This window comes from Diospyros lotus, chromosome 7 (genome assembly GCF_014633365.1).
Source record: "Diospyros lotus cultivar Yz01 chromosome 7, ASM1463336v1, whole genome shotgun sequence".
Lineage (NCBI taxonomy): Eukaryota > Viridiplantae > Streptophyta > Magnoliopsida > Ericales > Ebenaceae > Diospyros > Diospyros lotus.
This window is the reverse complement of record NC_068344.1, coordinates 33,988,965-34,009,368: the sequence shown is the minus strand read 5'-3', so window position 1 is coordinate 34,009,368 and position 20,404 is coordinate 33,988,965. Positions and strand designations below refer to the sequence as shown.

General features: G+C 38.9%; 2 protein-coding genes across 5 annotated transcripts in view; both read left to right on the top strand.

The window, feature by feature from the left end:
- Window positions 1–16,272, top strand: part of LOC127806264 (uncharacterized) — a 70,407-nt gene extending 54,135 nt beyond the window's left edge. For 2 of the 4 annotated variants that reach the window (XM_052343448.1, XM_052343446.1), the window contains exons 2-9: window positions 11,893–12,034; window positions 13,616–13,728; window positions 14,336–14,407; window positions 14,992–15,027; window positions 15,171–15,216; window positions 15,484–15,571; window positions 15,888–15,945; window positions 16,082–16,272. In XM_052343448.1, the coding sequence (XP_052199408.1) occupies window positions 11,956–12,034; window positions 13,616–13,728; window positions 14,336–14,407; window positions 14,992–15,027; window positions 15,171–15,216; window positions 15,484–15,571; window positions 15,888–15,945; window positions 16,082–16,132 (543 nt within the window). In that variant the 5' untranslated portion in view covers window positions 11,893–11,955 and the 3' untranslated portion in view covers window positions 16,133–16,272. The remainder of the gene's footprint in view (window positions 1–11,892; window positions 12,035–13,615; window positions 13,729–14,335; window positions 14,408–14,991; window positions 15,028–15,170; window positions 15,217–15,483; window positions 15,572–15,887; window positions 15,946–16,081) is intronic. The other 2 variants (XM_052343450.1, XM_052343449.1) reach the window with 1 other exon arrangement.
- Window positions 16,273–17,898: 1,626 nt separating this feature from the next.
- LOC127805696 (uncharacterized) lies at window positions 17,899–19,772 on the top strand. The gene is made up of 4 exons (XM_052342452.1): window positions 17,899–17,918; window positions 18,032–18,159; window positions 18,312–19,348; window positions 19,449–19,772. Exons 1-4 carry the CDS (start codon window positions 17,899–17,901, stop codon window positions 19,770–19,772), a joined length of 1,509 nt encoding a protein of 502 aa, XP_052198412.1.
- Window positions 19,773–20,404: the final 632 nt, after the last annotated feature.

Genomic DNA, 20,404 nt, shown 5'->3' with positions numbered 1-20,404 from the left:
AAAGGTTTATCAAAATCCGGCAAAGCGAGCACGGGCAAGGAAACCATCTTCGCCTTAAGCTGTTGGAAAGCTTGCTCGGCTGCCACATCCCAATAGAAATTATTCTTCCTCAACCGTTCAGTTAAGGGCCTTGCCATCTTGCCATAGTCTTTCACAAAGCGCCGATAATACCCCGTGAGCCCCAAGAATCCTCTCAATTCCTTCATTGTTGTAGGAGTAGGCCACTCTTCCATCGCTTGCACCTTAGCGTGATCAGCTGATACATCATGTTGAGAAATGATGTGGCCTAAGTATTCAACCTCCGGCTGCCCGAACAAGCACTTTTTCCTGTTAGCAAGTAGCTGATTTTCTGCCAACACTTTTAAAACACAACGTAAGTGCTTTGTGTGTTGCTCTAAACTCTTACTATACACCAATATATCATAAAAAAAAACCAATACAAAGCGCCTTAAATACTCCCTGAAGATATCATTCATTAGTGATTGAAAGGTTGCGGGCGCATTTGTCAATCCGAACGGCATAACTAGGAACTCGTAGTGGCCCTCATGTGTCCGGAAAGCTGTTTTTGGAACATCTCCCTCCTTGACCCTAATCTGATGGTAACCAGATTTTAAATCCAGCTTGGAGAAAACCACAGCCCCATGCAGCTCGTCCAGGAACTCCTCAATCACAGGTATAGGGAATTTGTCGGGAATGGTGACCTTGTTCAAAGCCCTGTAGTCGACACAAAACTGCCACCCTCCATCTTTCTTCTTAACCAACAACACCGGGCTAGAGAATGGACTGCAACTTGGCTGCACAATCCCAGCTCCCAACATCTCGCCTACCAGTTTTTCAATCTCATTTTTTTGCGTGTAAGGATAACGGTAAGGTCTCACATGCACGGGTGCTGTTCCTGGAATCAAGTTAATAGCATGGTCTCTTTTTCTGCATGGAGGCAGCCCTTCCGGATTGGAAAATACCCTTTCAAACTCTTCCAGCACTCCTTGCAACAACCTTGGGATAACCCTCTGCTTTTCTTCAAATTTTGCGGTAATGGCTCCCAACTCCAGCAACATCCCCTCCCCACTTCCCTTAAAAGCTTTCAGCATGGCCTTCAAAGACACCATGGTTTTACTTAAGCTTGGATCGCCTTGCAGTGTTACTGCCATACCCCCCACTCGAAACTTCATTGTTAAAGTTTTCCAATCCACAACCATTTTCCCAACTGCGGCTAACCACTTCATTCCTAAGATAACATCCGAGCTACCCAGCTCTAAAGGCAAAAAATCCTCCACAATTTGTAGGTTTTGTAGGTGCAACTTCACCCCTTTGCAAATGCCAGCCCTTGCACTGCCATTCCCGTACCCATAATCACCCCATACCCGGTCGTTTCTGTTCTTGGCAGCCCCAACCGCTGCACCAACTTAGCTGCTATAAAATTATGTGTCGCTCCTCCATCAATGAGTACTACCACTAGCTGCCCTTCAATGTCCCCTTGCAACTTCATGGTTTGTGGTGTTGTCAATCCCACAACTGAATTCATTGAGAGTTCAATGACCTCGCTGCCTTGCCCCGCTTCTTCTTCCCTCCCTTCCCCTATTTCAGCCTCGACTACTTCCTCTTCCATCTCTTCATCATAAATCATCATAACTTGTAGCTCCCGGTTCTTACACCGGTGGCCAATAGAGTATTTCTCATTACATCGGAAACATAGACCCTTCTCTCTTTTAGATTTCCACTCAGCTTCGCTGAGTCGTTTAAAAGGAACATTGTTGCCACTCCCAGCCACTGGCAGCTTGTTGCTCGCCTAGCTAACAACTCTCGAATGAGGAGTCGGGCTTCTTGATTGTATGAGAGGGGGTCGAAGAACATTGGTTATAGAATGGGTAGAGAAACTACCCCTTGCTGGCCCAAACGGCCTACTGCAGCTGAGCATGGCTGCATTCTTATCCTCGATACATTGAGCCGTTGACATGATCCAATCCAACCCCCTTGGTTGCAGTACCCTGATCTCAGCCCGTATTTCTGGCTTAAGGCCATTAATGAAATGGCCTTCCAGGAACGCCTCAGAAACTTCCGACACTGGCACGGCCAAAGTCTCGAACATCAACCGGTAATCCTTGACAGTCCCTTCTTGTCAGAGAGCCAAGAACCTCTCCTCTAGTGACCCCTCTTGGGTTGGGCGGAATCAGTTGAGGATACCTTGCTTGAGCCCCTCCCAGCTGCGAATTCCCCTGCGCCTAGACTCCCACTGGAACCACGCGAGGGCCCTTGCCTCGAAGCACAACGCAGCGGACTCGATCTTCTCATCATCGGACAGTTGGTTGACCGTGAAGTACCTCTCAGCCCGAAAAATCCAGTCATCTAGATTGTCTCCCTCGAAGGTCGGCATCTCCAGCCGCCGACCTCTCCCGTCTTGCCTCCATTCGGCACTCGTGGCCCCCTCCATTCTTCGGTTCATGCCGACTCCAGGGGTCACTTCAGAATCTGGGGTAAACTTCGTTGGCCATTCGCCCCCATGGGTCTTCGCTTTCCTCTCCCGTTCCGGTTCATCCCATCTTGTTCGCATGATGGCGAACTGTTCGAGCATCTCCGCGACATTCCGATCTATGGCTTGAATCTCTCCCCTCAACGTATCGACCTTCTCCTCCAGGTCCCCCACTCTCTCGCTCAAGTTTACCATGGTGATCGGCAATTGCTCTGATACCAAATTGATAGGATACTAGATAGCAAGTTCAACAGCAATCAATATCAATGGTTTTCCAATAATTTGCAGCAAGGAAAATAGGAACAATAGGGCATTCGAGAGGCCCAAACTCTCCAACAATCTCCTACAAAATTCCACACCCCTCTCTCACTCTCTTTCTCTTATTTATACCCCATCCTACTCATCATAACTGCCTCTGGCAGCACATGCAGGTTTGTTACAACAAACCAGCTATTTCCCCTACTATCCTCCACCCATTTTACCTTCTAGCCCCTGCTCCTTGTGCCGCCTTTGGTAGGTCCAATGGACCAGGGGCCTATCATAAGACACATTCCAGAACTCAAGAGAAACTTAATTTCTCTTGGTGAGTTGGATAGGAATGGCCTTAAATTTAAGGTAGAGGGTGCAGTATTGAAAATATCAAAGGGATCCCTAGTATGCATGAAGGCAGTTCTGCAGAATGGCATATACCTTCTGTAAGCAACCACCTTGAGTGGTGAAGCTGTAGTGGCAAGCAACACTGTCCAAAAGCAGGCAAGGTTGTGGCATCTACGGATGTCACACATAAGTGAGCAAAGGGCTCAAGGAACTTTCTAAGCAAGGTTTTTTAAGGCATGGTCAAGTTACTGGACTAAGTAAATGTGAGTCTTGTATTTATGGTAGAGCTACCAAAGTAAAGTTTAGCAGGACAACCATTCATTCATCTAAATCACCCCTAGATTATATTCACTTAGATTTGTGGGGACTAGCTCAAACCCTAATCCATGGTGGCTCTCAGTATTTCCTATCAATCATTGACGACTACTCTAGAATGTTATGGCTTTATGTCTTAAAAATAAAGGATCATACCTTTGAGGCTTTTAGGACATGGAAAAAGATGGTAGAGAACCAAAATGGCAGGTCTATCAAAATCATAAGAATTGATAATGGGCTTGAATTCTGCCATAGAGAGTTCAACCAAATGTGTAAGGATAGTGGGATTGTTAGACACTTGACTGCCCTAGGGATTATAAACAAAATGGGTTGGTCGAAAGAATGAATAGGACTATTGGAAAGGGTAAGATGCATGTTCTTCTATGCAAATATGCCCAAGTCATTTTGGGGTGAGGCAGTTTCAACTGCAGCCTATGTGATAAACAAGTCACCATCAGCTGTCATTGAATTTCAAACTCCCTATGAAAGATGGACAGGGCATAAGCCAAGCTAAGTCACCTTAGGGTATTTGGATGCTTAGTCTATGCTCATGTGAAGCAAGGCAAGCTAGAACCTAGGGCCAAAAAATGCTTATTCATAGGATACCCCACTGGTGTAAAAGGCTATAAATTATGGAACCTTGAACCAAAAAGGGCCAAGAACAATAGTCACAAGAGATGTGACATTTGATGAAGGTTCTACCATGAAAACAAGAAATAAGGAAACCCAGCCAAACTTAGTAGTGTCTGAAAACACCCAAGAAGTATTTGAAAATGATCAAGATCTGGATGATCAGGTCCAGAAAGAGAATCAGGATCAGGACTCAACTCAATATGAGGAGAGTGAGGAAGGTAGCGATGCAGACTTTAGCCTAGGAGATCAGCCAGACACATCTAGATACAATGTGGCTAAGGATAGGCAGCAAAGGAGCCAAAGGGCTCCCCAGCAATATGGTTTCTCAGACTTGGTGGCATATGCACTAACAAGTGCATCATAAAGTGTAGGAGATGAACCCCTCACCTATGAAGAGGCAGTGGCCTCTAAAGAATTAGGAAAGTGGATAGAAGCCATGAAGTAAAAAATTGCATCCTTAAGAAAAAACCAGACTTGGGATCTGGTTGATAAGCGAAAAAGACAGTGTATAGTGGGCTGTAAATGGCTTTACAAAATAAAGGAAGGTGCTGGAAATAATCCTAAACCTAAGTATAAGGCTAGATTGGTTGCTAAGGGCTTTACCCAAGTTCAAGGAATAGATTTCAATGAGGTTTTCTCACTTGTTGTGAGACATACCTCAATCAAAGTGTTGTTGGCCATCACTGCTCATTTAAACCTAAAATTGGAGCAAATGGATGTAACAACAACTTTCCTTCATGGAGACTTAGATGAGAGAATTATAATGGATCAACCTAAAGGCTTTGAGTCTAAAGGAGAGGTGGAGAAGGTGTGTTTACTTAAGAAATCCCTTTATGGGCTTAAGCAATCTCCAAAACAATGGTATAGGAGATTTGATACTATTATGATGAATCAAGGGTTCTTAGAAGTTCCTATGATTGATGTATTTACTTTAAACATATCTCACCTAACATCTCAATTTACTTGTTTCTCTATGTGGATGACATGCTCATAGCAAGTCAATCCAAGCAAGAGATTTAGCAGCTGAAGTTGAGACTAAATTATGAATTTGAGATGAAGGAACTAGGTGAAGCAAAGAAAATTCTAGGGATAGAAATCTCTAGAAGCAAACAACAAAGGAAAATTTACCTATCTCAAAAATCCTATCTAGAAAAGCTGATATCTAGGTTTGGAATGACAAATGCTAAGGTAGTGAATGTGCCATTTGCCTCTCATTTTAAGTTATCATCGGATCGATCCCCTAAGGATGAAGAGAGTATGAAGGAAATGGAAAATATTCCATTCTCGAGTGCTGTAAGAAGCTTAATGTATAGTATAGTGTGCACTCGGCCTAACTTAGCTCATGCAATGAGTGTTATGAGTCAGTTTATGGAAAACCTAGGTGAAACCCACTTGAATGCTGTAAAATGGGTATTTAGGTATCTAAAGGGCTCATATAATACTGTTTTTTCTTATGGTGGAGTAAACATAGGAGAACCAGCTAGCATCATAGGGTTCTCGGATGTAGACTATGTTACTGATTTAGACAAGAGGAGATCCACAATCGGATATGTATTTAAGTTGTGGAACTCAACAATTAGTTGGAAATTAAGCCTCCAACATGTGGTGGCTTTATCTACAACCGAAACTGAATACATAGCCATATCGGAAGCTATAAAAGAAGCTATTTGGCTTAAGGGTCTAGTTAGCGAGCTCCTAGGGTCAGATATGAAAGCCACTTTGATGTGTGATAGTCAAAGTGCCATTCATTTGTCAGAAAGAACCAGGCTCACCATGAAAGGACTAAACATAAAGACGTTAGGCTCCACTTCATTAGGGAAATAATTGAAAAACAAGATGTTATACTAACCAAAGTTTCAGGTGAAGAGAATGCAGCTGACATGTTTACAAAAGCTATACCTATTGCAAAGCTAAAGCATTGCATGAAGATACTGCAGGTAATTCAAGATGTTGAGTAAAGAAGAGCATGACAGTATGGGAGGGTGCAGGTAGCAGTCATGAGGAAGCCTAATCTAACTTAAATGGGTGGAGAATTTGTTAAATCATTGGTCTTAGATTAGTTAGAAGTCTCGAAAGGATAGTGGTCAACGATGTATTTGGTATTTCAAGGGTGGGTGAGTTTTCTGTTAGGTTGGTTAGTATTGTAATGGTTTTGTTGGTTTGTTATCTTGTAATGTTCGCCCCTTACGTATTATAAATAGGGAGTCGGGGTGTCTCATTTGAGATAATTGTTTTTTCTATCTTGAGTGAGAAAGAGATCGAGTATATACTGTGTGTGAGAGAAAAGTAGTTTCCTTTGCAATCTCAAGATTCTGTATAGCTTGTGTGTATAGGGCTGTGAGAGATCTGAGAGCAGTGCATGTAATCATCTGTTGTGTTTTCAAGATAGTGGAGAAAGGTCAAAGGCAGTCTGGACGTAGGTTCTTCATTAGAAAGACTAAACTAGGATAAAATCCCGACTTCTTGGGTGTGTATTTGTTCTGTTTCTATTCGTTTCTATATTCTGTTTTTCTCTTTCGTGTGTGGAGTGTTTCCTATTGTTCGTGAGAGTTGAAAGATTGATTGTGTGAGGGGGAAAACTGGGATTACATAGCTTTCAGATGAATCGACTTAATCTCTCGGGTCACAAGATTGCTAGGCTGAAGGTTACAACAAAACAAAGTATCGGCTTCCCCGAAATAGAATGCCTATGGCTGTGATACCGTGTTAGGATTTAGCAAGGAAAAACTATATAATTTCCAGTACAATAGACTCACTATATATACAGTTTAGGAGTATAACTGTCTACTTCCTTAAAATAAGGAACCACTATCTAACCACCTAATCTGAAACAAAACACAAGTTAAGGACCATAACCTAGCTCACTACCAGATAAAAACAACTAAAAAAACAACCCACAACTATAGGAAACAAACAATAATCCATAAATTTGATAATTCTGAAAAATATTCCTTATTTCCTGACACAGGATATTAGTAATAATTTTTTACACCCAAACAAATTACAACATCCTTAGAATCTATCATTTTCACCTATCTCACGTGAAGATCACTAACAAGATCCAAAATCCGTTATCATTTCACTTGACAACAAGTACTCAACCATCAAATTTTTTCAATTACACAAAGCCATTACCAATGTATTTGGTCTGCACGCTGGAAACCCAATATGACAATTATGTATGTAGTTTATTATCAAGAGGAAAACACGTCTGCACCAACAGGGATAATATCCTCCAGAATAATACAACATCAGCCTCTAGAGTTTAGCAAGGCCTACCAAATGTTTTTACCTTTCTCTATAAGCAGTTTGTTCTTCGGTCCAGGTTTCACCCTTCAATAAGGTCCTTGGTTTTATATACTTATTTAAAAAAATAAAAATAACGCAATACTTGTATAATTTTGCTGGAAAAAAACAAAGAAAACAAATCAAGATTGAGAATTATTCTGCTGAACAATTACTGGAACAAACAAAGACATTTTCCCGCGTTTTGGATTAACTCAAGCTCGAGGAAATGAAGCCCTAATTTGAACCCAACAATGACACAGAGTCGCCTCGAATTGAACTGAAAGTAACAAAATCAGTTTTTTTTTTTCATTCACAAACCACAAATTCAAGTAATTCGATCAAAACAAACTCTAGGAATGAGAACCGAATTGATTCAGTAGTAAACAGGAAAGAAATTGATTTGCAGAGGCCAGAGAGCGAGAAAGAGGATATATAAACAAACTGAGACTAAGGGCTTGGGAGAGAACTTGTCTGATCTATAGGGATTTGATGGAATCCACTACTCCTCTGATCCACCCCATCTTCTCTCTCTCTCTCTCTCTCACACACACACACACACTTACACTTACACTTGTTAATGCTTGAAAAAGTATGAAATCGCTAGGACAGGGTTAAGAAATATATAAATACAAAGACGAGGGCATTTCCATAATTGGTCATTAAAAACATTTTCTCAAAATGCAATGGCAGTAATACGACATTGTCGTGGCGAATGCTTTTGTCATTTATAACTCACGTGCAGAAGTTCCATCCCCATAAACCTTCTCTTCGCCTGTGCTTGAGGGAAAACCCTAGTCAGTGCTCTTTCTTCCCCCAATTCAATTCACCAGCAAAGAAGAATGGTAGAGGCGGAAATTGAATCAGAATGTATTCATCGATACCTCAATTAGCCGAAGGGGGTCAGCCTATATACTGATCCTTAGAGGATTGGTGCCAAAAATCAAATTACACATCCTTTACGTGCTTCCATATAAGTACCTCCTTTCTTTTATTACAATAGTGCCCCTGATACAATTCATATTACTCTCCCACCTAAGTGATTTCCCTCCGGTCACATGACAATCCCCCCCCCCCCCTCCTTCTGAAACCTTACCTGTCCTCAACAAGGTTAAAGTAGGCCTGCTATCCTGAGAAACTGTTTTAAGAGATCAAGTAGGTACTCTCATATGTTATTTTTTGGGTGTAGATTGGACCAACAAACTAGCACCTGTGTGATTGGTGCCCTCTGTTTGTATATGACTCGCTTGCCCACAATGGCTATAAGTTTAGCTTCTTGTTGAACTTCTTGAGTTGCTGGGGGTAGAGTAGGGCTTATCGGGTTGTTACTAGTAGAATGCTTGAGAAGGGACACATGGAACACTGGATGAATGTGGATCCTTTTGGTAGTTGTAGTCAGTTCAGTAGGCTACCTTTCCCACTAGAGTCATCACTTCATGGGGGCCATACAATTTGGGACTGAGCTTATTCACTAGTGTAAGGGATAGAGCTTTCAATTGGACTTGCCTTAACTTCAAATACACCTTGATAGAGCTTTCAATTGGACTTGCCTTAACTTTAAATACACCTTGTCTCCCACTGAGAAAGTCCTTTCACTCCGCTTTCTGTCTGCAAATTGTTTCATTCGATTCTATGCGTTGGCCAACTCCTTGTCACGTTCTAAGTACCTAGAAGGGACCTACTTGTGCAAGTGGCATGCTTACATGTATTGGTAGTTATAGAAGCTGATAGTTGATTCTAGAATGGGCTAATATGTAATTGTAATTCAGTTTTGGCGGGAGGAAGGATGTGGGATCCATTATACAAGGACTTAATCCCATTTGTTTGAGGCATCGAGAAATTGACTTCAAAACCATTCTGAATTTCTCCCTCATTTCATTTCTTCTCTCTCTCTCTCTGTTTTTCTATCGAATTCTCCCTTGTTCTCTAGAATTCTCCACATGATTCTTAAGAATTCTTGTCAAATCTCTAAGATGTGACACTCCTTTAGAGTTTGGACCATCTGCTACCTTTGATGCAAAGAATTGTCCACCATGGCCACTGAGGTGCTTTCTGCACCCATTGGTAATAGGGGTTGTTTATACCTATAACGAGCCTCAAAAGGGGTCATCTTTAGGGCAGTATAGTGGTTGGAATTGTACTACCATTGTGTGAAGGGTAGTCACTTGTGCCACCTGATAGGGTGCAAAAAACACAAACACTTTAGATATGTTTCCAGACATTGATTAACTTGCCCAGTCTCATTTATTTCTGGATGGTAAGTTGAGGACATGTGTAGGTGTGTTCCTAGGGACCTCATTAGCTCTTTCCACGATAAACTCGTAAAAATCTTATCCCTATCTGAGACAATTGTCTAAGGCAGTCCATGTAATTTCCCCACTTGGTCTAAAAATACCCTAGCCATCTCTTGGGCTGTGAAGGGATGAGATAAGCTCAGAAAATGGGCATACTTCGTTGGTCTATCAACTACTACAAGTATACAGTCCTTTCCTTCTGAGTTAGGTAGGCCTTCCACAAAATCCATACTAATATGAGTCCATGCCTGTTTTGGTATGGGCAATGGTTGCAATAGACCAAGGGGGTGGACATTTTCATGCTTGCATCTGTTGCAAACATCATAGGTCCTCACATACTCCTTAATTGTTTTCTTCAACCCCGACCAATAGAAAAGTTGTTTGATCCTACAATAAGTATTCTGAATTCCCGAATGTCCCCCAACCGGGGAGTCATGTAGGGCCTACAATATCTTCCTCTTGATGAAGTCATTATCCCCAATCACCATTCTCCCCTTGTACCTGATCAACCCGTTGCCCAATGTATACCTTGGTTTACTCAAGGGATAATTGTTCCATGAGCTCCTTAGTCCATTCCCTATTATCATAATGGGATGCCACTTCCAAGTACCAGTCAAGAGTAAGGGAAGTTGTGGCTACAGAGGTCCCTTCTTCAAAACATTGGGAGAGGCCATCTACTGCTTTGTTCTTTTATCCCTTTCTGTATTGAATCACATAGTCAAGTCCCATTAATTTGGACATGCCTTTTCTCTTTAGATGAGTGTGAAGTTTCTGTTGCAGTAGAAACTTTAAGCTTCTTCAAAACATTGGGAGAGGCCATCTGCTGCTTTGTTCTTTTATCCCTTTCTGTATTGAATCACATAGTCAAGTCCCATTAATTTGGACATGCCTTTTCTCTTTAGATGAGTGTGAAGTTTCTGTTGCAGTAGAAACTTTAAGCTTTCATGGTCCATGCTTATAATGAATTTTCTCCTTTCTAGGTAATGTCTCCATTTCTCCATAGACGACCAATAATTCCATATCATACACATTGAGGCCCAAATGCTTAGGAGCCAATGCCTGGCTAATAAAGGCTAAGGGTCTTCCTTCTTGCATCAATACTGCCCCCACCCCATTATTGCATGCATCTGTCTCCAATACAAATAGTTGATTAAAGTCCAGGAGACTTAGTATAAGAACTTCACTCATGGCTTTTTTAAGTACCTCGAAGGCCTCCTCTGCCTCTTCATTCTAATAAAACCCTTCATTCTTCAATAATTCTACAAATGGCTTGTTGATAATGCCATCACAAATCTCCAATAGTAACTTGTGAGGCCCAAAAATCCCCTCAAGGCTCTCACATTAGTAGGTTGGGGCCAGGCAGTCATGGCTACTGTCGTCTGGGGATCGGTGCTCACTCTTTAACTTGAAATTATATGGCCCAAGTGCTCCACTTGGGTCTGTGCAAACGCATATTTAGATTTCTTGATAAATAACTTATTGAGCCTGAGGACTTGTAAGGTGGTCTGATAGTAACCAATTTTTTTAACTGAATTGACAAATTTTGATTAATTTGGTTGAGCTTTAAATTTTTGAAAGTTATAATTTGGTTTTTAATTATGCTGAAGTAATTAAAATATATTATTATTTTAAAAAATTATCATTAAATTGTAGGCTATTTATGAAATTATTATCAAAATAAGCATGCATTATAAGTCACTCTTTATGACATTAATATATGTTTATTAGAGTATCTTAATTTTTTATGGAATTTTTTAATATCAGTTATTTTGAATAAAATTTGATTATGTTGACATTTTGGTTAAACAATTTTTTGAATTGATACATAATGATGTAACTTACTTGTAAGTATTAAAACTTTTGATGATATTTAGTGTTTTTTATAAGTTAAACTCACAGGGAAAATGGTATTGTCATACTGATATCTAAATTAATATAATTACTGGACAATTATTACCTTATCACCCGAATGAGACATCTTTCAGTGCATTAATTAACAATATTAAATGCTTTAAATGCTATAATAAAATACTTATCTAAAAATGGGTAAGGCTAATTTTTTTATATTTTTAGAATATTATTTCAATCAAGCTTACAAAAAAGAAAAGAAAAAAATGTATTTATCAAATGGTTTAAAAGCTAAATCCAGGAGTAGAATGCTTTATGTCCTTCCTTTTCCTTGCTCCTAAGTTGGCTGGAACTGAAGAATTTGCAGGAAATTAATCACTCGTTAATTTTCTGATTATATATATAATATATGTATGTATTTGCAACTTATGAGTTTCATATGATATATAGAGTGGAAACCCCAAATTTCGCAGCGGCAGGCGGGCAAGTGATTGAGAGAAGGAGAGAGCGAAGATGGGATGGATTGGAGGTGCAGTGGATTCCATCAAATCTCTACAGATCAGACAAGTTCTCTCTCAAGTTGTCAGTCTCGGTTTGTATACGCATCCTCTCTCTTGCTTTGCAGATTGATTTCAGGTCAATTTGCTACCGAATCAATTCGGTTCTGGTTCCTAGAGTTCGTCTCGTCTGGATTGGATTCATTTCAGTTGTGGTTTTGTTCAAGTGTTTAAATCTGTTTTGCATTTCTACTGTACGAAAAGCTCTGTACTTTTTATAGCTAACGTCATTTAAATTTTTTTCATACATGTACCACTAGGTGATCCTCTGTAATTTGTTTTTTTTTCTTTTTTGAATGTCATTACGAAGCTAATTTATTTATTTATTTATTTTTCAGAACATTTAGGAAATTTGTCATTCATAATTTTGTAATCTTGCATTTCCCTCTTTATTGTAACAAATTGAAAATGATGGTATGTAAGTGTTCTATACACATTTTGCATAAATGTGCGCCTTAACTGTAGAATGACAAATACTGCACTATAAAATTAGGCATTACCTTATATATGACAAAAGTAAAGGGAGAAAAATGAAAAGATGACACCCAACAGTATGCATTACCTTATATTATTGGTTATTACTGCTAATATCTCATTGCACATTCTAAAAAAATGTAACTCACCATGATCATTAGTGGGAGTAATGGGAATTGTATCCTGACTGAGAAGATGACCCTACTAAACCACAGGGAGACTGGATATGTGTTTCTTTTGTAATTGTATGATGAAGAACATGCCCACCTCCTTCAACTGCGACGACAATATGATCTCTTCATTTAGCAGTACCTTTTAGTCTTTGCTTTTTATACGCTTAGCTCAAATCTTGTTTCTATTGATTTAGCCAACTTATACATATCTGTCATTTGTGTCAAGTCAATTGAACAATTTTTCATAAGCATTTGGTCTTGCTTCATTGGCAACATTTGGCTAAGATATATACAACAATAACATATCAAGCTGTATCTAGAATTCGCATAGCCAATCCGACCTAGTGGAATGGAATTAAGGCTTGTGGTTGTTGTATCTGACAGACATTAAACTAATTTGTCAACATCTTGCATTAAAACATGTCAAAAGAAGTCATGATTGACTCAATTTTGCTGCCATGAAAATTACACTTGAATTGCAAGATGAACAACTATGGTTGATCAAAGGGAAAGCTATCACTTACAGATACCAACCTATGGAGGTTGACACACCAAACTTTCAGGTCAAAATCTAACAGATGATGGTTGCCTACCTCAAACGAAACAAATTTAAGCAAATTGTCCACAAATTTAAAGAAAAAGGTCAAACGGGCTTGGTATTTTAGGGACCAAATTTTTGCAGTTGTCCATTTCTTTTTCTTTCTTCTTTCAGAGTTAATAGGAACATAGGCACTTACACGGAAGAAGAAAAATCACAGTTGACTCTAGCTTTGATGGAAAATAGTTATTTTCTAGTAGCTTTCTGTTACATAAATATAATATTAAGGAACTATCTCGTTTATTTTTTATATGTCACAATTTAATCCCACTCAATCAATTTTTGTAAATACCTTGAAAAAGATTGTTTGAACCCATAGTTAGAGATTTTACATTCCTCTAACATGTGAATTTTCGTGGTTACATTTTTAGGTATGATTATCACGTCAGCATTGATAATATGGAAAGGGTTAATGTGTATAACTGGTAGTGAATCACCTGTTGTTGTTGTGCTTTCTGGTAGCATGGAACCTGGCTTCAAAAGGGTAAGTCCTTTGGCAGAATAGTCACTGGGTAATTTGTTCAACTTGATCTCAGGAAGATGCTGAATGAAATATGGGACTTTTAGCCTGCACTTAACATTCAACTATAACTCTGAATTGAAGTTGGAGTGCTGAGTGCATTTATTTCTTGAGTTTTTTTTTTTTTTCCCATTCTGTTTGTTTTGTACCAATTCATCTGTTTTCACTAAATTCCTTTTAGGAAGATTGTTAATATGTGGGTTCATTAGTTTGCATGATCTGGTGGCATTTCACTTGCAATTTTTTTGGATTCAACCAAATGCTACATTTACAGGAAAAAAAAAACAAATGCTAGATGTAATGTTCAAAATTAAAATCTTACACGAATATTTTACAATTTCTATTTTCTACCATGCAAATGTTTGTTGCATAGATGATTTATTAGTATATCCTGGTCAATCTTAAAGAGTTGGGTCAAGTCCAAGCTTTTGCCATAAGGCCCCTTTTTATTCGCTTGGTATCAGGTCCCCTTTCATGTGTTTCTTTTTGTGTTTATTGTCTGAAACTTTGCTTTATTTGGCAAATTTCATTTACTTTGCTGCTAATTGATTGACCTCGTCTGTTTTTACAGGGTGACATTTTGTTTTTGCGTATGAGCAAGGATCCTATTCGTGCAGGAGAAATTGTTGTGTTTAATGTCGATGTAGGTTCCTGATTGTGGTGCTGCTCCCTGTTCATGTTTCACTTATCCATTAGTAGTTACTTTTCAGTTCATTTTGTGTACAAGTATAATACTCACATAGTCTTGTTTTAAGATGTTCAGCTAAAGTACAGAAATGGTGTGTCATCCCTGTCAGTTGTGTTTGACTGCACAAGGGGTGGAAAAGAAAATGTTTTTCAACTTCCCTAGAAACCCCCCCCCCCCCCCCCCCCCAGAATTGATTTTCCTTATTTTTGTAGAAAATATAGCACTTTTCTACTTGGGTGGAAAACAAATTCCGTGGAAAAAATTGCCAATCAAACACCCAAAGTTGGAATTTGGCTGAAAAATATTTTCTTTTCCATGTTTTCCATGCCAATCAAACACACTTTATATTATTCTCCCAGATGATTTGGATGTCAATTTTTGTTTAATGGTTTCTCTGCATGCATTTTTGTTAATATGATATCTGATTTGTTGTACTATATGTTAGGTGATTATTTCACTTATTACAAGTTTATACATATTTTAACTCCTCCCCCTCTCTTCCTGCATTTCTAATGTAACTTTTCCTTGTTATTTCACAGGGGCGTGAAATCCCAATTGTCCATCGTGTAATTAAGGTAGGGAATTCCAGAAACCATTTTACACTCAAATTTTTTGGTGAATTATTGCAATTAAGTAGTATTTCCTGCTTTACCATTGTTCTTTTAATTGTGAATCTTCAGTTCTCTGACAAACTAACCCTTATCCGGTGCATTTGTAGGTTCATGAGCGTCAAGACACTGGAGAAGTTGATGTTCTTACAAAAGGTATTTCCACGCCCCCATCTTAGACTTACTCATCTCAAGATGTCCTTGTAAGTGCCATTTCAAGATTTCTTTCTTTTGGCAACTCCTATAGATGGATCTGTCTTGGCAGAACTCCTTTGGACTTGCATTCAAACTTTTGTTAAAAAAAAAAAAAAATGCTCAAGAAATGAATGAGATGACTTAAGTTCATTGTAAAATCTATTGGAATACACGTGTTAACTTTTTTTATTTTTTTGTTATGGTTTTCTGCTTGCTTGATTTTTCCAGGGGATAATAATTTTGGTGATGATAGACTGCTCTATGCACAAGGCCAACTTTGGTTGCGAAGACACCATATCATGGGGAGAGCTGTTGGGTAATTAGCATCACTATCTGTTTGGCTTTTAGACATGGGAAACTCTCTCTCTCTCTCTCTCTCTCACACACACACACACACACACACACATTTTTGGTTTAATAAATGAGGAGAATGAACCATCTCAGATACTTCTAATTTCACTATCTGTTTGGCTTTTAGACATAGGAAACTGTCTCTCTCTCTCTCTCTCTCTTTCTCACACACACACACACACACACACACACACATTGTTTGTTTAATAAATGAGGAGAATGTAGCATCTCAGCTACTGCTAATTTCATGCTTCGTTGTTCTGTTGCCATGACCTATTCAGGTTCTTACCGTATGTTGGCTGGGTGACCATTATCATGACCGAGAAACCTATCATCAAGGTTAGATTTTGTTCTGGATTCTCAATTTCTTATTCTTCCTCTTCTTCTTTTTGGCTGATTCTTTCTTCTATAAAATAAGCTGGAACTCAAGAGGATTGTATTATCAAAATTCTAACTATTGTTGCTCTGTTTGCAGTATTTACTTATAGGTGCACTTGGACTGCTGGTCATAACTTCAAAGGAGTAGGGAATCAAGCAATATTGTGACTTATGACTTAAACAGGACAAGAAAAACACTTACATCCAGGAAATCGAGTCATCCTGTGAACTCTTTCCTAGAACTGAGCGAAAATATTTATTAATGGACAAAACTGTTCATCAACTTCACTACTATTTTTTTCCAACTTTTCTCCTTCATACTACATCTTTTTCTAGTTCTTTCTACTAAGGTATTAACAGGGTGAAAATGGTTAAAATGGGTCTATTTGGGTATCAACCACGAAGTAATTCTCAGTTTATGAGTTTCTCGGGCTCATACTTGCCCGTGTGCAGGTCTATGCAGGACTTTACCAAATCTGTAGCAATATGCCATATGAAAATCTGTAAATTTCGTCTATAAATATTACTTTCAAGCATTTTTCACAATGTAGGGTTTTGTTCTCTTTTAAATGAAATAATATGATGATTATATGTTTTATAATTAAAATATTTGTAATAAATTTGCTTACGAATAACTAAACAAAGAAAAATACATTTTACTCACTATTTTTTCTTAAATATCTTGATTACGTACATATGTGCAACTTATGAGTTTCATTTGATACATGGACAGTGTCATTTTTTTTTTTTTGGCTTAATACATTATTTAGTCCTTGGATTAATCAAAAAATGGCTTTAAAGATATCAATTAAATTGTGTTCACTATTCATTCCTGAATAAAATAATTTTACTCATTTTAGTTCCTGGGTTAACCGGCGTTAATTGAGGTGTTAACTTTGCCTAGTCGTGTTATCATGTCATTGTCACGTCAATTATAATTTCATATAACTATTTAAAAAAAAAAAAAAAAAAAACCCTAACTCTAACAGCCCCATAGTCATGACCCATCCCTGCTTTACGTCGATCTCACCAGAGGAAGACATCGACTGCCGTTGAAACAATCACCATCGTCGACGTTTCCGCAATCAACCACCGTCGTCACACTTGTTATTATCGCTTAGATAATCGTCGCAACAGCCACCATCCGTTGCAGGTAATAGAAACACAGACCATTGTCACTCAAATCGTCGTCATCCACATTCGATGCAGGTAATAGGTCGCACACCCACATATCCGATTAACAATTGCACATATTTTTGAGTTATTTTACATTGCACACACTGTCAATGTGAGTTAGGGTTTTGTTCACCCATTTTATCAGACGCTGTCAAATTTGGAGGTTTGTTTATGTTAACCTGTAGTAATTATGATGTAGGATGGCCGATGATGTAGCTGTCAACCTTTGTATTCATTTTGGTGGGAGTATTGTGAGAAGCTTGGAAAGGTCCGAGTATGTTGGTGGAGAGTCAAGGGAACTGGGGCGATTTGATGTAGACACGTCTTTTGCTGCAATGTGTTGGTATACAGCAAACGTGTTAGGAATTAATAGAGTGCAGGGGATATTCTATAAGGAAAATGATGTTTTCTTTTCTATTTGGGATGACCTGTCAATGAGTGCGGTTTGTAACAAGTTAAAGGATGGGGATATTCTTGTCATTTATTTAGTTGGTGGGGATAAAATAGAGAGTGTGCCACCAAATAATCCTCACCAACCCCATGTGCTCATTGACAAATGCAGAGTTATTGGGGGAGGGACAAGTACTAGTGGCCAAACTAGTGTGCATCAAAAGGAAGGCAAAGTGGGTGAGGCTTTATCTGTGGGTAAGGCTTTATTTGTGGCCGAGGCTTTATCTGTGGTTGAGGCTTTACTGAATGAGGAAGGGATAGAAAGACAAGACAAAGGTGAGGACGTAGATGTGGGAAGGCAGAGCCATGTTCACATAGAGGAGACAGTTGATGAGGAGTTAGTAGAAAGAGAATTTGATGGTGTAGATCTAAATGAGTTTATTTCTTTTGATGAAATCTATGATGTGGGGACTAACTTTAGTGATGATGAGGACGATGAACTTCAAGAAGCTAGGCAGAAGGTCATAGAAGCCAACAGGAAAATAAGACAGAGGGATAAGGAAGAGGCAGATGCAATTGCAGCTGCTGAAACCAATAATGGTGAACCGGGTAAATATGTTGTTTGTTGTTTTATTTTCATGGCTTAATGCATTACTTTGATATGGTTCTTGTCTTTTAACATATTTGGTAGAAATTGTTCTAGAGTCTTAGGGTACATTTCTCACTAGTTTCTTTCCCGGCCCATTACCAATGTTTTGTAGGTGTAAATGAACTTGCAGCTGTAGATGATGCCGCCACTGAAAATGCAAATCCAGATGTTGAGTTGGTAAGTGATGAAAGTAGTTTAGATGGAAAGAGCAACTCCTCACATTACATACCAAGTGATCACCCGGGCAGCTACAATGACAGAAGTAGTAACTCAGGATCTGAAGATGAGTTTGAGGTCCGTCCTACTAGTCGTCAAAGGTTTGATGGTAGCAGTGAAATTCCTCAATTCACTCTTGGTATGACATTTGCTAGCCCTGCTGAGTTTAAGGCTGCTGTATGTACATATGCAATTTTGAATGGAAAACAACTAAGGTGTGTAAAAAATGACAAGCTTAGGGTTAGGTACATTTGTGTTGGAGATTGTAAATTTGTCATATATGCATCGAATGAGAGGAATGATGGTAGCTTTGTGGTGAAAACTTATTATCCACACCATGAATGTGGTAGGGGGGATAATAGAAACAAGTTAGCTAGGTCTTCCTTCATTGCACAACATTTTAGGACTAGAATATTGACTGATCCTGGGATTAAAATTAGGACCCTTAAAACACTATGCAAAACTCTGCTAAAAGTTGAAGTGAATACTAGTGTTTGTAGGAATGCTAAGGCTGCTGTATTGAAGGAAGTAATGGGTTGTTATGTTGAAGAGTTTCGTAATCTTTGGGGTTATGTTAGGGAATTAAGGAAGTCAAATCCAGGCAGTACTATCATTTTGAAAACTTGTACAAATAATCCCGAGAAGAAGAACTACTTTGATAGGTTGTATATTTGCTTTGATGCACTTAAAAGAGGTTGGTTAGTGGGGTGTAGGAAGATAATAGGTGTTGATGGATGTTTTTTGAAGGGGGTTTGTAAAGGTATTTTATTAGTGGCGGTTGGAAGGGATGGGAACAACCAAATGTTTTCGATTGCATGGGCTGTTGTTGCTGCTGAGACCAGTGTGATATGGACATGGTTCATTAGGGTCTTACAGCACGATTTGCATCTTGGTAATGGGGCAGATTTGGCGATTGTCTCTGACATGCAAAAGGTAACATAACATTCTTTGATAGGTTTTTTTTGTTTTACATTGTTTCATTGTGTATGGTTCATGTTTTATTGTTTCTCTTTTTCTTTTTTCTTCATGCTAGGGATTGACGAGGGCTATAGCTAATGTTCTCTCACAGGCAGAACATAGGCACTGTGCAAGGCATATATACCATGCCTTTAATAAAAAATGGAAGGGACAAGAACGAAAGCTTGGTTTTTGGTTGTGTTCTAGGGCCCATTTCAAGGAAGATTTAAAAGATAAACTTAAGGATTTGAGTCAGTTGGGGAAGGGCATAGTCGAAGATGTGCTCACATGGCCAGTTGAGAGATGGTGCAGGGCATATCAAAGAACTGATATTAAGTGTGATGTCGTCGACAACAATATGGCAGAGGCATTCAATGGTTGGATATTGGATAGCAGGTAATTAACAATTGTGTCAATGCTTGAAGAGATACGATTGAAGGTGATGCGAAGGATTGCCTTTAAACGTCAATTCGTGGACACTTGGATATCCGACTTGTCCTCTGCAACCTTCAAAAAGTTGGAAAAAAACAAGCAAAATTCTTGTGACTGGTTTATAGAGTGGAATGGAGAATTTGGCTATGAAGTCAGCAATGTTTTCGATAAGAATGACAAACATGTTGTGAATATGAAGGGGTTGAAGTGCACTTGCAGAGAATGGGATTTGTCTAGAATTCCATGTGTACATGCTATTAGTGCAATCTTTGCTGCAAGACAACATCCAGAAAATTATGTTTCTCATTGGTACAAGAAGGATACTTATTTGAATGCATACAGCCACTCCTTGCTGCCTGTGAGGGGGAAGGGATTCTGGGAAGAAAATATTGAGGAGCCTATTGTGCCTCCTGAGGTGAGGAGGATGCCAGGAAGGCTTAAGAAGAATAGAAGGAAAGATAAAGATGAGCCTCAAAAGGGATGGAAATTATCTAGGAGAGGGAGAAAAATGACCTGTCGATTGTGTAAAGCACAAGGTCATAACGCTTATATGTGTCCAACCAAGCCTGCATCCTCAGAGGTAATAATTATGTTATTGAA

Bases quoted from the DNA above. Each gene is read 5' to 3' on its own strand.
- LOC127805696 (XM_052342452.1), top strand. From the start codon at position 17,899: ATGTGGGAAGGCAGAGCCAT. The intron at 17,919-18,031 runs GTTCACATAGAG...GACTAACTTTAG, and splicing joins ATGTGGGAAGGCAGAGCCAT to TGATGATGAGGACGATGAAC. The intron at 19,349-19,448 runs GTAACATAACAT...TCTTCATGCTAG, and splicing joins TTGTCTCTGACATGCAAAAG to GGATTGACGAGGGCTATAGC.